Source organism: Cavia porcellus, unplaced genomic scaffold (genome assembly GCF_034190915.1).
Source record: "Cavia porcellus strain 051 isolate PalLab524CR breed Dunkin Hartley unplaced genomic scaffold, mCavPor4.1 scaffold_1, whole genome shotgun sequence".
In the NCBI taxonomy this organism is placed as follows: domain Eukaryota; kingdom Metazoa; phylum Chordata; class Mammalia; order Rodentia; family Caviidae; genus Cavia; species Cavia porcellus.
In genome coordinates this window covers 200,707,644-200,723,258 of record NW_026947484.1, presented here as the reverse complement: position 1 = coordinate 200,723,258, position 15,615 = coordinate 200,707,644, and the positions used below count along the sequence as shown (strand labels likewise).

Here is a 15,615-nt window from a genome sequence, read left to right as displayed (position 1 = left end):
ATCCTTACGCAACTGGAATTGAACCTGGGCTCAGTGGTTCCCTTTTCCAGGCCTTTCCAAATCCTGTGATGTCAGCCAGGAGTGGCTGTAATCATGGAACTGTGTGGCTTCCTGGGCTCTGCAATGCGCCCAAACCAGAGCTGACCCCAGCACAGATGACACCTATCCCCTGTCCCGTGACTGTGCTGTCTTCCTCCTGGGAGGGTCTGCCCATCTCTGTTCACCCATGTGGAAGCTTTGCGGTACATTCTCATTTACACACTCTTAATCTGCAGAGGACACCATCTAACCTTCACTGCTGTTTATTTACGTTTGCAATCCTTTTCTCAAATTTAGTCCACCATTGCTGCTTGTTCCTTTCCCTCAAACGATTTACTACTGGTGATGCATGAGTTTTTGATTTTTTATTATTTTTACTGCTGTTGTTTTGGTTTTATGAAATGAGGTCTTGCTACATAGTTCAGGCTGGCCTTGAACTCACTATGTAGCCCTGGCTGGCCTGGAACTCACACTGATCCTCCTGTCTCAGCCTCCCACAGTGCTGGACTGTAGTGTGCCACTATGCCCCCTGCAGGGGTGCTCAGCCTTGTGCTCAGACTTTTAATATGACAGATTTCTCTCACCATCTGCATTTTGCAAAAAATGTAGACTATATGCCTTCTATTACAACTGAAATTAGGTGAAGAGTGGACAGCAGTCTGATCCACTTCTTGGCTTATAGCTCACTGGGAAAGAAGAGAAACCATGTAACGAATATGATTACTGACAGAGACTCTTGAGTCCCAGATAAATTGCTGGCTGAGGCAGACAGGGAATTCTGCCTACTGGAGGCCAGAAATCCCAGCCATGTGGTTACTACACATGAATCTATGTACATCCATGAGCTCTTTCAAATACCAAGCCCATTTTAAGTGCATATTCTGCTGTTTCAGGAGCCTGCAGCGTAGGCACAAAATAGAATTTAGAGTGACCTTTACACTCATAATGCACAGATTCCTACCTGGGCTTTAAAAATCCCCTCTAAGGTGTGTGTGAATTTAGATTAAATGTCTACAAGTGTCATCTTGTACCCCATGCCATTTTAGCAGATCCGGAGTGATGTGTGCCGGAATGTGCAGTGCACACCCAAAGCCCCATGACCCCAAGACACCACCCAGCAGCCTCACCTGGGAAGGTTGGGGGCTGGGGTGGAAGCAGCTGATGACTGTGACGGCGTCGTGGGTTGAGATGAGTCGTGGTTTCTTGGCACTCGGCCCATTCGATACCAGATCCCCATGCTGTTCAGTTCCCTTTTGGAGAAAAGAGAAATGGTCATGGTCTCCTTGGGCTGGGAGCATTTACTGGAGCCACAAAACAAACCAACTCCTTGGAAAGTCAAAGCCTCAAACCCCAGGGAGCCAGGTCTTGCCTAGGTAAGATGGGTCACAGCCAGAGCCTAGTGTGAGTGTGACTGTGCCACCCAGGGAGGCCTTTGCGACACGGCCATCCCCTCCTGCCACCCTGAGCTGCCTTCCTACCCTGGCTACATTCTCCTTGCTCTCAGTCCTTGAAATGCTTCGTGTTTCCACCTCATGGTCATGAGCTATGTGACAAGCGATAGGAAGTGACATGTAGTTAGAGGGGGATGGTGGGACGGACAGACTGACAGACACATTTGGCTGGGTCTTAGCCATGACAGGGTTAACCCCATCCTATCAAACACACCCCCATTTCAGGATGCAGCTCCTCAGAGTCAGCACCATCATAGAGAACTTCACTCCAGTCAGATCATTTGGGGAGATATCATCAAACCACATGACCCCAAGCCTATGCCCCATGGGTCACCACAATTAATAGTGAATACATACTGTGTCTGGCATGACAGCCACAGGATCCCATGTTGTGTTGTGGTCATGAGACAGGGACTTGAGATCCCTAAATTGCCGAGGCCAGGCTTGAATTTGCCATCCTCCTGCCTCAGCCTCCCAGACTAATAGGATTACAGGTGTACCTTGTACAGGAGTTGTACCAGGGTGATTCTAGCCATAGACAGCTTCACTATAACCCCAGGCTGGACATGTGTATAGCTCAGTAGAACACAGCCTTAGCTTGTGCAAGGATCTGAGTTCAGTCCCATACATCAAAAAATAAATGGAAGGGACTTCCGGAAGAACATGGCGGATAGATAGCAGCAGCTATGGAAGCTCTCTGAGACACCCCGCTTAAAATCCAGGAATAGTGCGGTACGAGGAGTCCTAAGTAAGGGGAGATACACCTGCTGACCCAGGAATGAACTAAGCTAAGAGAAACCAACTGGAAATCCAATCCTGGTGCTATAACAGGAACAGATAAAATCTCAGCGCGGAAGGTAGAACCCGCGCCACTGGAAGCCACGATTTGAATTGCCTGCTGCCGCTGCTGCATCCAAATCTGCTGGGCAGGGAGAGAGATGCACGAAAGCTCTGAGAGTGGGAATCTGCGAACGGAGTTGAGAGCCGGACTAGCAGGGAGCCCTACATCAACTTGCAGTGAGTGAGCAGACGGGGACCCTTTCATAGAGTAGGAGGTTCCAGCAAAGGACATGCTGGGACTGGGCAGACTTGCCGGAACAGGACGCTGCAGTGACATTAGTTGCATATTCCCCTCTCAAGTGTGATTGGTGGGGAGTGCTGGCCTGCGTGACGCCTCTGACTAAGACCCAGTAGGCTAGTCCAAACCAGGTCCCAGTGCCTGGAGGTGCACCCTAGCAGTGAAGCCTTCGGTAGGTTGACCTGGAGGGGTGGGCCCATCAGAGGCTGCCCAGGTCTGTGTCTTCCTAGTATACTGCAGTGGGCGGGAACACCCAGCCGGCGCAATTCAAACAAACCATAACCGAAAAAGAGAAAAAAATTGGGCCTCCTACATTCACTTGTATGGAAGGAACAAAAAAGTATGGGAAGAGGAAGCAACAAGAAAGGGTCCTCAGTCCCCAATCCTGAGAACACTGATCCAGGAAAGGGAAACACAAAGGAAGACAGAAAACATGCAATATCAGACACAGCACCAATAGACATAAAGCAATATCTCCAGAGCCTCATAGATGAGTTTAAAAATGAAGTATTTAACGAAATAAAGCAAGATATAAGTAGAATAGTTAGAGAAATGCTAAGCACCACCCAAGAAAAAACAGATGGTGGGATGGAAGAACAGAAAAAAAGGGGAGAATTGTTTGATGGAGAAAATAGAGAAAACATAGAATACATGAAGCAGGTTCAAAGAGATTACCAGGAAACTAAAAACTCTATAAAAAGCTGGCATAACAGCTTGAAGGAACCTAAGGATAGATTATCTGAATTGGAGGGCAGATTTGTAATTTGGAAGCATGAAATGAAAAACTTCTTAAAAATAACAAGAAAACAAACAGCAATAATACAAAGGCTAAAAGACAAGAGGATCTATAACTTAAGAATTAAGAACATAGAAGAAGTAGGGACACAAACAAATGGACTACAAAAGCTATTCACAGAAATAATCCAAGAGAATTTCCCTAATTTAGCAAAAGGTAAAGATACTCAGATGTATGAGGCATACATTGGGTTGTAGGCAGCCACCTACAACCCAAACAGAGCTACACCAGGCATATAATAATCAAAATTCCAGAAATCCAATATAAGAACAGAATACTAAAAGCCGTCAGAGACAAGAAACAGCTCACTTACAAGGGAACACCCATCAGAATTACAGCAGACTTCTCAGCACAAACCATCAAATCACGAAGAACATGGGGGGAAATAATTCAAGCTGTGAAAGATAACAACCTCCAGCTAAGATTGATATATCCTGCACAACTGTCCCTAGAAACTGATGGAAAAACAAGGTGCTTCCAGGATAAAGAGGAACTAAGGGAATTTGCAACCACCAATTCAACTCTACAGAGAATACTGCAGGACATTCTAAAAAAGGAAAATACCAAGATTCCAGAAACAGTGGCAGAGAGGCCATAATGAATGGAGCAGAAAGCGAAATGAAGAAGACAAACTGACAACAAACAACAGAAAAAGAGCTCAACAGAAATGAGGCAGAGAAGATTGGATGGTAGGAACAGCTATTTTGGAGAAAACAAGACATCATAATAGCTAGTGCTGATTTAGTGTCATCTTGCTTTGAAGTCCCATCAAGCTTGTATTCTTCTGTCTCCATTAGTCTTAACAGGTTGTATCTTATTGGATTTTATTATATGTGATAATATAAGCAAAAACTTTTATAGACAAGGACATTATACAGAAACCATTGTTCATTTTCTGATAGTTGGTTCTAAATACCCTGTAATGCTGTCATTCTCTTGAATGGTTTTACATTGTCTTGATATGTTTGGTGCTACCGTATATGAAGTGATACTCAAAGATTTCAAGGAAAGAGACACTATGGTAACTACTTTTATGTCAGGATATCTTGTGGTGAACACTATTTTGCTTAAATGGTTATGCTTTGACCTGCGCTGTTTTGTTGTTATGCCCTCTTTTATCTCAATCTCCTTTTTTAAAATTATTTACTTTTTTATTTTTATCTTTTTAATTAAGGGAAAAATAAAAAAATAGCAGGATACATTATAGTAACCTACTTTGATTTCCTATTAACTTGATTTGAAACCCTATACAGCCCTCACCATCTTGCTTTGACTGATTTTCCTCTATTGTGCTTTGATTGATAGTACCAAGTTCAAAAGTATAGGCAAAACTGTGAAGGCAATAAGATTCATTATGATGCCCATTCTGGTTGACTATTATCTTCTTTTAAAGTCCTGTAATGTCTCCAATGGTTTTATTCTTTACTGTTTTGTTCAATTTTATTATAACTGATGATATAAGCAATTCTTTTTAAGATAGCAAGAAGCAGTATGGTAACCACTGTTGATCACCTAGTATTCTGTTTTTACATTATCTATTATGTCCATCCTTTTGATTTGACTGACTCTGTTCTGTTATGTCACATTTGGTTTTACTCTCTTCAAAAAAAAGTGGGGCTGGGGATTTAGCTCAGCAGCATAAGCACCTGCCTTGCAAGCAGGCAGTTGTGAGTTCGATCACTGGTACCGATAAAAAGACAAAAAAAAAAAAAAGAAGTAATAAGAACTGTGGGAGTAATAAAACCCAAAATGAGTAATTGTCATTGTACAAAAGAAAGGAAAAGAAAGTGCTCTAAAGAATATAACTGCATATATATTTAAGTGTATAAGATAGATAACCATATCACTGAGCTTTGTTGGATCATTGAACAGAGCTGTTTCCAGTCTCACTGTTTGAAAGTTCACTTTATATGCTTTAATTTTGTAACTTGAACAACTATTTCTAAGATAACAATATGTAATCTATTAACTAGTGATTTACTATTGTTTATTTTTTCTGAAATTCTGTATAACTTGTACCCTTTTTCTGTTTTTTTTTTTCTCTTGAAATAAAAAGAAAAATAAATGGAAAACTGAAAGAAGGACCCCGTGGTCATCCCCCTGCTACGCTGCATGTTCGAAAATCCTGTTTTGTAACATGGTTTAATTATGGAAGCAGTACTGCAGGGTAGGAGGCAGTTAAAGAGAATAACCATGGTTCAGTAACTTGGAACTGTGTCTTTTGGACCAGAGGCAAATGAATAGCATCCCTTTCAAGAGCCTCACAGAAAAATTTATTCTATGGTAAGCTTCTCAGTGCACCCAGGAGCTCTTCTAACGCTCAGTTCTGTCAATTCTGATCATGTACTCTAGTTTCAGTGTGTCGTGATCCAGACTGCCAAGCTTTGGAGTGGCCCTTTGAACTGAGGTGTCTATCACGCCTGTGGATAACCCTGTGACCCCGTTCAGTAACATGTGGAATGGTACCTGTTTTACAAATAAGTAATGCAGTGTTGCAAATACGGAATTCTTTCTTTATTTAAAAATAACTCTATTTTTAGCCGGGTGTGGTGGTACAGTCCTGTAATCCCAGAACTTGAGAGGCTGAGGTAGGAGGGTCACTGCAAATTCGAGACCAGCCTGGGCTACAACAAAACTCGGGCAAGCTGGGGATATAGCTCAGTGGCACAGCTGCCTGGCAAGGGCAAGGCTGTGAGTTCAATTCTTGGTGCCAAAAATAAATTAATAAGTAAATAAATAAAGTAAAATAAAAATAACTGGCATTTTTCCTCTGGAAAAGGATTTTTAGCCCAGGATGGAATTAAACAACACATTAACAATCTTTCCAAAATAATATAAAGGAAAAAAATTCCAGTTTTGGTGATCAAGACAAATACTAGTAAAAATCTATTACTTTAGAATTGTTTAAATTGGTTAAAATTGCATCCTTTTATAATAGCATAGTTTATAGTTGGAATACACATAGTTACTAAAATTGGACTTTAAGAGTTCATTACTAAATTGTTGGCTTCTACTATTTGTATGTAAATGGCTGCTTCCAAGTTATTGAACTATGGTTATTCTCTCCTGTGATACTGCTTACATAATTACAAAACAGAATCTTTGAACATTAAGCATAAGAGGGGGATGACCACAGGGTCCCCCTTTCAGTTTTTCATTTATTTTGGGGGGTATGGGTCTGAACCTGAATCCCTGCGTAAGCTAAGCCTGTGCTCTACTGAGCAACACGTATGTCCAGCCTGAATCATTATTGCTGTCCTCCTCTTCCACCATCTTTTTGTGGTAACGGGGATTGAATTCAGGGCACTGACCCACATCCTCAGTCCTTTTTACACTTTAAATTTTGATACAAGGTACATGTGTAATCCCAGCACTCTGGGAGGCTGAGGCAGGAGGATGGCAAGTTCAAACCCAGCCTTGGCAATTTAGGGGCACCCAAGTGCTTAAGAACCACAAAATCTTGACCATCTGAGAACACATCTGGGGACAAGTGTGATGCCCACAAAGTGTGACTAGTGGGAGAGGTGCATGGCCAACCAGGCTGAAGACCACCGCCACAGATCTGCCCGGGAGCCTCTAGTTTCCATTTTGATTTCTACCTTGCCTCCATATTTTTGGGGCAGCCACCCACTCCCTGATCATGCTTGAGTTCCAGTGGAGCTGACTATGTTTCCTGCTCAGCCAAGTTAAATCAGAGAAGGACATTTTCCAGATAACAGTGACCAGTTCAGGGTGCCCAGCCAAGACCGAGACTGCATTCTAGAACTTCTGCATGAACCTGGAATGTAGCTTCCCCGGGCCTCTGGACTTGACCCCTGAGCAAAGGTGCTCCACTGTGGTTCCCTGGGGTGATCAGGTGTCAGGTGCAGTCCACCTGGAGGACTGAGAGCAAGGAGGATACAGGAAGCTGAGTCCTAGGCCTCCTTTGAGTTCCTACTTCAGCCACCAGAAGCCAATCTGTGCTCTGAACTCCCTTATGCCAGCCACAGGTAAGCCAATCTGGACCGGGTTTTCTGTCACTTACAACTAACAGAGCCAAGAGTGCTGTCTTGAGATTCCACCACACTTAGTATTTGTGCAGCAGTCACAGGGCCAGGCCTTTGTCCCAGGCTGATGCTGCCTGGGAGCAGGACATGAATGAGCCCTGGCCCAGCAGATGAACAGCAGACTGCAGAGACACAGCGAGCTTTCACGGAGCATATACCTGTGTTTCTTCCCAGAGCAGAATAAAACCCAGGCAGCCACCATGTCCTCGGAGGCTCTGCCACTCTTCACAGCCCCAGTGCTCAGCCCCTGCTTGCACTGTCCAGCAATGCACCCTGCTCCTTGGCCCTGGAAGTGGCTCTGCCCCTCTTCCCACTGACACTTCTGCTCGGCCCAGCATCTTTGCCGTCTCACCTCACACCGAGTTCTAGGATTTCACCCCAGCTCAGCACCCAGGGAAAGCAGCAGGCAGGAGCAGTGTCCCCGGGACTCACCCAATGAATGTGTACTGAGGAGGTGCCTGCTTGGTCCGGCCCATGATCCGAATGTCGCAGATGGCGGCTTCGGTTGAATCCCGGGGGATGAACTTAATGCAAAGCCTCTTCTTCCTAAAAGCCACCTCCTCTGGAGGAAAGGACGACAGAGAAGATGTGAGTCTCTGGCCATGCCACCCTCCGCTCTGACAGCCCTGTCTCCTGCATGGCCCCTTCCTGGAGGCAGAAGTGATGGTTACCCTGGTCCCCCAACAGGAGGGCAGTGCTCTACCTCGTGTCTTTCTCAAGCCTTTGGCGGACAATGGACTGTGACCACAGGGTTTGTCAGTTACCGTGCCCCATGCCCAGCTGAACCCATGCACACCAGCTGGGAAGGGTTAAGGTCAGGTTCAAAGTCAGGACCCAGGAACCCACGTCTCTGCAATGAACCCCAGAGCAGTTCTGAAGTCCTCAACCACAACACACACCGTGGCCCGAGGCTCCCTTTCTTTTCCCTCATGCATGCCACAAAAAAGAGGGAAGAGCAAAATGAGTCCCACTGTCCATACCGCAACAGCGGACAGGCTGGTTCCACGGCTCCCCCAGCTCTCCAGCTTTGCAACACATGTGGAATGGAGCCCCAGCACCACCCTGTGCGCCCAGCTCTGTCTCAGCAGGCATCTGTGATGGATGGTTGTTGCACCATGACGACCTTGCCATGATCATTCCTAGTGAAATCAACAAAAATCCTTAATATCTCCCAACAGATGGGCTCCATTTATGTTTCTCCATCTCAAGATGTCGCTGTACAGTTGGTTTGTGTGGGTCAAGGCTCAGGTGACATCCACGTCCCGCCTTGGCTGCCGGGTCTCTTACTCTGTAATGATCTCTTGCAGCTTCCTTGTTCTTCAGGGCACTGAAAGGCCACCGAGATGAGCCCACTTGCTGCTTTGTGCTTCCTGTAACAGGACGGAGCTAAAGGTGGGGGCAGACTGCCTCTGAGGGCAGGCGGGCTCACAGGTGGCTTGCAAAGAGCCACCTCCTTTGATTGGGTTCCTGAACTGTCAGCCTGTGACCCCCCATCTCTGAGTTCTCCAACAACCCCTCAGAGCAGTTTTCCTATCTGCAGTGACAGCTGTGAAGGTCCGTGCTTCTACCAGGGTTTCGGGATGACTGTTGGCTAATCCCATCATCCTCCGGCATCGATCAGCTGGAACTCTCCGTAAAAATTGTTTTTCTTCACCAGCTTCTCAGCCTCCCTGAAGTAGTTTATCTAGGACAGAGTGTGTGGTTCTTTCCTCGTACTCATCAAGTCTTAGTGTAATGATTCGGTCCTTGCAACTGCCAGTGGTCACCAATGAGGTGGGTTTTTTAAAATTATCTACTTGTGGTTTTGAATACATATTTCAAACAACCCATGAGTCTGTAGAATCTGAGTTGAAGCTGTCTTTCTGCCATGTTCTGGTACTGTGCCCTTAGGTGGGTTACTTAGTCCTTTTGAACCTCAGTTTTGTTATTCGTAAAGAGATTGGTTACACCCCACCCCACAGGGACTTCCAGTGGACACAAAGTGATAATGCTTGATTCCCTTGGTCAAGGCTGGCACATCGTAAGTGGTCAGCAAAGAAAAGCCAGGAGGAAGCTTACTATCAAAATGACAAGGGTGCATTGAGTACAAAATTGATGTCTCCGCTTGGTATTGACCTTTAAGACCTTCCCATTTTGTGGCAGAAAACATGAACATTCGTAGCACATTTAAACCAAGGAGTGGGCGAAGGGGTGGCAGCCCTGCCTGCACGTTCAGCAAGGATAGAATTTGTGGTACTACTTGGCAGTTGTTGTTTTCTGGGTTGAGGGTGGAAATATTTTAAAAAGCCAGATTGAAACTGGAAATGCTGTGAGTCCTTTTCCCAGGTGTAGAAGTGGGGCTGAAGCAGATCTGATCACAGATCCCAAACAAACGCCATCTCTAATAAGGTGGGAATGGCACTCCGAGGGGAGCATGTCGGGGCAACCCTTTACCTTCAAAAATTACTAGCTGCTAAGATTGGCCTCGGAAAGTGGGCCAAGGGGGGACCTTTCTCCAGGTATCCAAACGCATGTGTCTGCCTTGCCACTTGAGGCTCCTCATCTCTCTCTCTCTGCAGCACACCCGGGGTAGGGATGCAGCCGCTCATTACGCATGCTTAAGCAGGCCTAATTTTAAGTAAACATGTTATACATAGTCAATAGAAATGTGTTCGCTCATGCTAATAAACACAGAGAAAGTACACAGCACTTTACTGAAACAAATGACCTTCCCGTTTGTAAGTGCTGTGTGGACGGCACTAAACTGTATTTTAAATTAATTAGAGGAGTCTCATCTTTTTGGCTGACTGTATGAAATCGGGGCCTTAAATACTCTCTCCCATGACACACGGCTGACCATAAGGCTCCCCCGGGAAATGGCCCTGTGACCAGAATGAAATGGCTGCCCCATTTGCCCTCCTGTATGGTAAGTCCATTGACAGACAGGACCAATGCAGCCCTGACATGGGGCCAGGCTTCCAAAGAGGACTGCTGGTCCCCAGCAGGCCACCAGACAAGTGGGCCAAACTAGCACTCTCCAGAGATGGGGGGAGGCTGGGGCTCTGCAGCACCTCACATAGGAACATGCGAAGCCCCTGAGTTGTCAGAAACAAATTATCAAGGCATATTTTACAACTGCACAAAGCATGGGGGGAAAGTGGAAAAGCAATACGAGTCTATAAAACAACTTCAGTTGATACGCAGACAATTCATAATATGTAAAGTAGCCAGCAAACACTTGGGAAAATGTTCAGTCTTAAACCAGGTGCGGTGGCTCACACCTGTAATCCCAACACTCAGGAGGCTGAGATAGGAGGATCATTGCAAGTTTGAGGCCAGCGTGGGCTACAAAGTGAGCTCAAGGTCAGCCTGAACTGCATAGTAAAACCCTGTCTCAAAAAGACAAAAAAAAAAGTTCAGTCTTGCTATTAAATAATAAAGTAATAATTAAGCACAATTAAAACAGCAAAACTAAACACAGAGTTACCTATGCTGGTAGGCATGAGCCTGTATCACTAGTAGAAACATAAACCCACACTTCTGGATGTCAGTTTGGCCACAGACAATAATAAGCTTATCTTTAAGGTGCCATGAGATAGGCAAGGCATGGTGCTGGGTGGGATGGTACCTCAGGTAACCAGAGATGAAGCAAACATAGATTGTCCTCAGAGATGTAAGTAGCAAAGGCATGAAGAAAACATGTAACAGCTGTGATGCAAATGACCAGCAACATTATGCGGCAGGTCATGTCCCCTTGCTTGACAGACAAGGCAACTGAGGCCCAAGAGGGTGATGGGATTTACCCAGAGTTCCACAGTTGTAAGTAGGAGAGCCGAACACTAGGCAAGATGGACTCCAGAGTCCATGTTTCTCCAACCACACCAGGCAGCAATCTGTCCCAACACAAGAAAGACAGAAATCTGGGGTAGAGCTGAGCACTTCTTTGGCTTCTGCCATGGTGACTGGCACACGGTCACTTCTGCCCCTCCCTGAGACACAGCACAGACATTTTGTCTGTCACGTGGTACAGCAAGCCTGCAGCCGGCCTGGCTCCCCCTGGACCAGGCTTCCCGAGGGGCCTCTGTGCAACTCTCGGGCCCACAGCCATCATTGCGTGGCCCTGACTCTGTGAAGAGGAGCTCGAACTGCCTGCGAAGTGGAACCTCGGGCCAGTGAGCGACTGACGTTCACCGATGCTGCCCTTGAAGGACAAAGGGTGTGGGCAGGGTGAACAGAGGGAAAGGTGCTGCAGGCTGGAAAAACAGCACCCCAAATAACCGGAGTCAGATGAGAAAGAAGTGTGAGGACAGCACAGAGGGGGCAGGGTCTGTGGAAGGCCCAGGGATGTGTCTGGTGAGCCAGGGTGGCAGCAGGCTGTGGAGGACCTGGTAGACTCAAGTACTCGGACAGGTGTCCCCAGGAAGTCACTCAAAACCTACATACATCCAAACTGACCGACAGACTCAACATCCTTCCCATCCAAATCGCAGCGGGTTTCTTTGCGTAAACTGACAAGCTAATGCCAAAATTCATGTGGAAATTCAGGAGACCCAGAATAGCCTAAATGATTCTTGAAAAAGAACAAAGTGGGAGAGCCACACACCCCATTCCAAAACCTGCTACAAAGCTCCAATCATCAAGAATGTGTGGTACTTACACAAGGAGAGATAGACAGATGCAAAGAACTCCTCGTCCAGAAATAAAACTTCCCACTTTCAGGGGGTGATACCCAGCAAGGATGGTGGGAGTCTAGCGGGGGAAAAGGAAGTCTTTTCAACAAAGAGTGCCGGGACAACCTGGGTGTGCAAAAAGATAAAGACGGACCCTCTTTCACAAAAATTAACTAAAGAGGGATCTAGGGCATAAGTGTAAAAGCTAAAACTACAAAACCCTTAAAAGAAAAAGACAGGCACAAAATGCAATAGATTAGGCCATGGGTTCTAATGTACGACATGAAAAGCCCAATCAACAAGGGGAAAGCACGTCAGTGGAACCCTGAAGATGGAATTGTGCATTTCACAAGACACCATCCAGAAAGTGAAAAAAAAAAAAACCCCATGAAATGGAGGAGATTTTTTGCCACCTACACCAGGGATTTCTTAATTAAAATGTGTGCATTTAAATATTCTTACAACTCAAGAATAAAAAGACAATCCATTTCAAAATGAGCAAGGCCTCCGAACATACATTTCTTTCGAGGAGATACACAAATGGCCAATGGCACAGTGGCCGCAGGGAGGGGCGACCTCTTCACACCCTGAGGATGGCCAGAATGAAAATGGTGTTGGTGAAGATGTGGGGACATCACAAGTCTCAGAGCTTTTACCATTTCAGGCAATCTGAAATGGTGCAGCTCCTTTGGGAAACAGTGCCGCAGCCGCTCGAATGGTGAAACAAAGATCATCCATGGCCTGGTAATTCCATACGGTGGCATATCCCCCAGGGAACCAAGGACGCGTGTCCATACAGCACCCTGCACGGAAATTATCAGAGCACTAGCATTCATAGTAGCCGAGAGGAGAAGCAGCAGAAATATGCATCAGTTGAATGAATCACCAGAAAATGGCATATCCATAGCAAATGACATTATTTGGCAATAAAAAAGAATGAAGTACTAATACATGCGAAAACATGGACCAACCTTGAAAACATTATGCTAAGTGAAAGAAGCCAGACACAAAAGACTACATATAGCTGGGCATGGTGGTGTGCACCTGTCATCCCAGCACTAAAGAGGGCTGGGGCAGGAGGATCACCATGAGTTCCAGGCCAACCTGAGCTACACAAGAGTGTTCAAGGCCAGCCTGCACTACACAGTGAGACCTTGTCTCAAAAAAAAAAAAAAAACCCCAGATATATAGCATGTTTCCATTTATAGCAAATAAAAGTGGTAGGTGACATTTATATGTATTCTAGTTACTTATAGGTGGGGAGGATTCTATGTGTGACTTTGGCTAAACTCTTTAATCCCTGAGTATTTACTGTGCCTCAGTTTTCTCATATGTAATATAGGTATAATAATACCATCTCTAAAGACAGATTTTCTGGAGACAGCACAGTATCACATAGGTAAACCATTTCTCACAGAGGCTAGTACATGGAAAACATTGATCTGTATCAGTTATTATAATTATTAGCTAATACAAATAATGGCAGATGACAAAAAGCAACTCAAAGTCTGAAAGTGAGGATACCATCAAGAAAATAAAAACCAGGGGCTGGGGGTTTAGCTCAGCGGCATAAGCGCCTGCCTTGGAGGCGGGCAGTCGTGAGTTCGATCCCCAGTACCGATAAAAACGAAAAAGACAAAAAAAAAAAAAAAAAAGAAAGAAAGAAAATAAAAACCATTTTGCAAGGGGGGGGGCTACTTGCTTTATTAAAATAACAGGTGTGGTGAGGGTCTATTATTTAAGTCTCTTTAGCATGCAAAGCCAGTAAGAAAAAGGCAAATGAAGAGGGGTTCACAGTGGGACCAACCACAGAATGATAAAGCACACGTGGCACAGGACAAGATGGAATTTCATAAATGAACCCTATGCCACAGAAAACGGGCCTCTGTGTTTGCTTTTTTAGTTCCTATTTCACCACTGTGGTTATACAAAGTTGGGTAACAAGTCACTCAAATAAAACAAGTTAGATTTCACCCGAGGAGGAAGCACAGGCGTCCAGAGGCTTTCCAGGTCCATTTCGCCCCTCCATGGCCGAATGGCAGGGTCCAACTCCCCAGGTCCCCGGGGGCCCGGAGCAGCTTCTGAGTCATCTGCGGTTTGCTTCTGCTCAGCTCAGAATTGCTCAGTGGCCAGAATATTTGCTCCAATCTCAATCCTGTGGCTCCACTCGCAGCCCTTTTGTCCTCACTTTCCCTGTGTGCTCCACGGGCCCCACATGGGTCCCGCTCTTGCACTTGAACTCGCTATGCATCATATGGTTTTTTCCCCCTTTGGCTTCTGGGTCCTACAAGAAGCTCAGCTCCACCAACACCAGGGGATGAGAGACAAGCCGTCACCAGGCTTATGCCCCTTCCCAAGTGAACTCTCCTTCAGCAGGAAGCACCTTCCAAGGGATGGGGACCCTTTTTACTCATTTACGGCCCAGAACAGCTGCAAACCCCTGGAGGACCCGGGATGGGCACCAGAAGTAGCAGGCTTTGTTCAGGGGCATGAGGGAAGCCCTCTTAAAATGTTTCCAGGCTGGGGATTTAGCTCAGCGGCATAAGCGCCTGCCTTGTAAGCAGGCAGTCGTGAGTTCGATCCCTGGTACCGATAAAAACGAAAAAGACAAAAAAAAAAAAAATGTTTCCAACAGAAAACACCTCCCAAAAACACCCAAAAAATGGATTTGCAAATACACCTGGAGGAAGGAGAGTCTTGTGCAATGAGCAGAACAAAAGGGTGACTCACGTGTGTCCACCGTCTCTTGGATGGGGATGAAGCCCACGGGCAGCGTGTCCTTGATGTCAATGAGCTTCATGTCCACTAACACATTCCCCAAATGACTCTTGGGAAGAAAGAAAAGAGACACAGACTGTTAATGTCACCGTGCCTGCAGTGGGTTTGCTATTCTGCCTTCAAGATGCATATTTAACACAATGACTCATGCAGCTTTACTACGGCAGGTTAATTAGAGTAGGTGACACTTAATGTTCCCCAGCGGTTACACGGGGACTCTGGTGGCCCCCGGGAAATACTTTCATCTGCAGAACCTCAAAGCCACTTACTCACATGTGGCCTTTGTGAGCTGGATAAACAACCCAGAAGACGCTGTAGACATAACCCAGCAGAGGGCAGCTGTGCACGTGTCCCCAGATCTGGCCACCACTCAGCCCTGAGCAGCTGATCTCAGGTCCAGTAGGCTTTAGAAACAGCAGATTTCTGGAGCACTTGCAAGGGTGAGTGGAATCTAAACCAAAAGGTATCAATCCCACTCCTAAGTGATCATTGCTCTTCATACTGACACACACTTAGGTGGCTAGATACATTTTACAAAATCCCAAGAATCATAAACTAAGGCAGAGTGAAAGCCGGGCTGCCTCAGTATTGCACATCTTCTCAAACGACACGCACAAGGCTCTTAAAGCTCCTATTTAGTAGTAGTATATGCGGTCCACTGTGCACAGTTTCTGTAACCAGTGTAAAAACATCTTTTGAAGACAGTACAGCACCATTCTATAATTGCAAGAGAGAATTCTTTGTGAACACACCAGCACTAGCAGCCTGCATTTTACAC

The 15,615-nt window shown here is 45.8% G+C and overlaps 1 protein-coding gene across 3 annotated transcripts in view; it reads right to left on the bottom strand.

Moving 5' to 3' along the window:
- Positions 1-15,615, bottom strand: part of Mvb12b (multivesicular body subunit 12B) — a 163,820-nt gene that overhangs the window by 90,602 nt on the left and 57,603 nt on the right. For all 3 annotated transcript variants that reach the window (XM_063227666.1, XM_063227674.1, XM_063227668.1), the window contains exons 4-6: positions 14,790-14,886; positions 7,843-7,972; positions 1,167-1,289 (exon numbers count right to left, since the gene is read on the bottom strand). In XM_063227666.1, the coding sequence (XP_063083736.1) occupies positions 1,167-1,289; positions 7,843-7,972; positions 14,790-14,886 (350 nt within the window). The remainder of the gene's footprint in view (positions 1-1,166; positions 1,290-7,842; positions 7,973-14,789; positions 14,887-15,615) is intronic.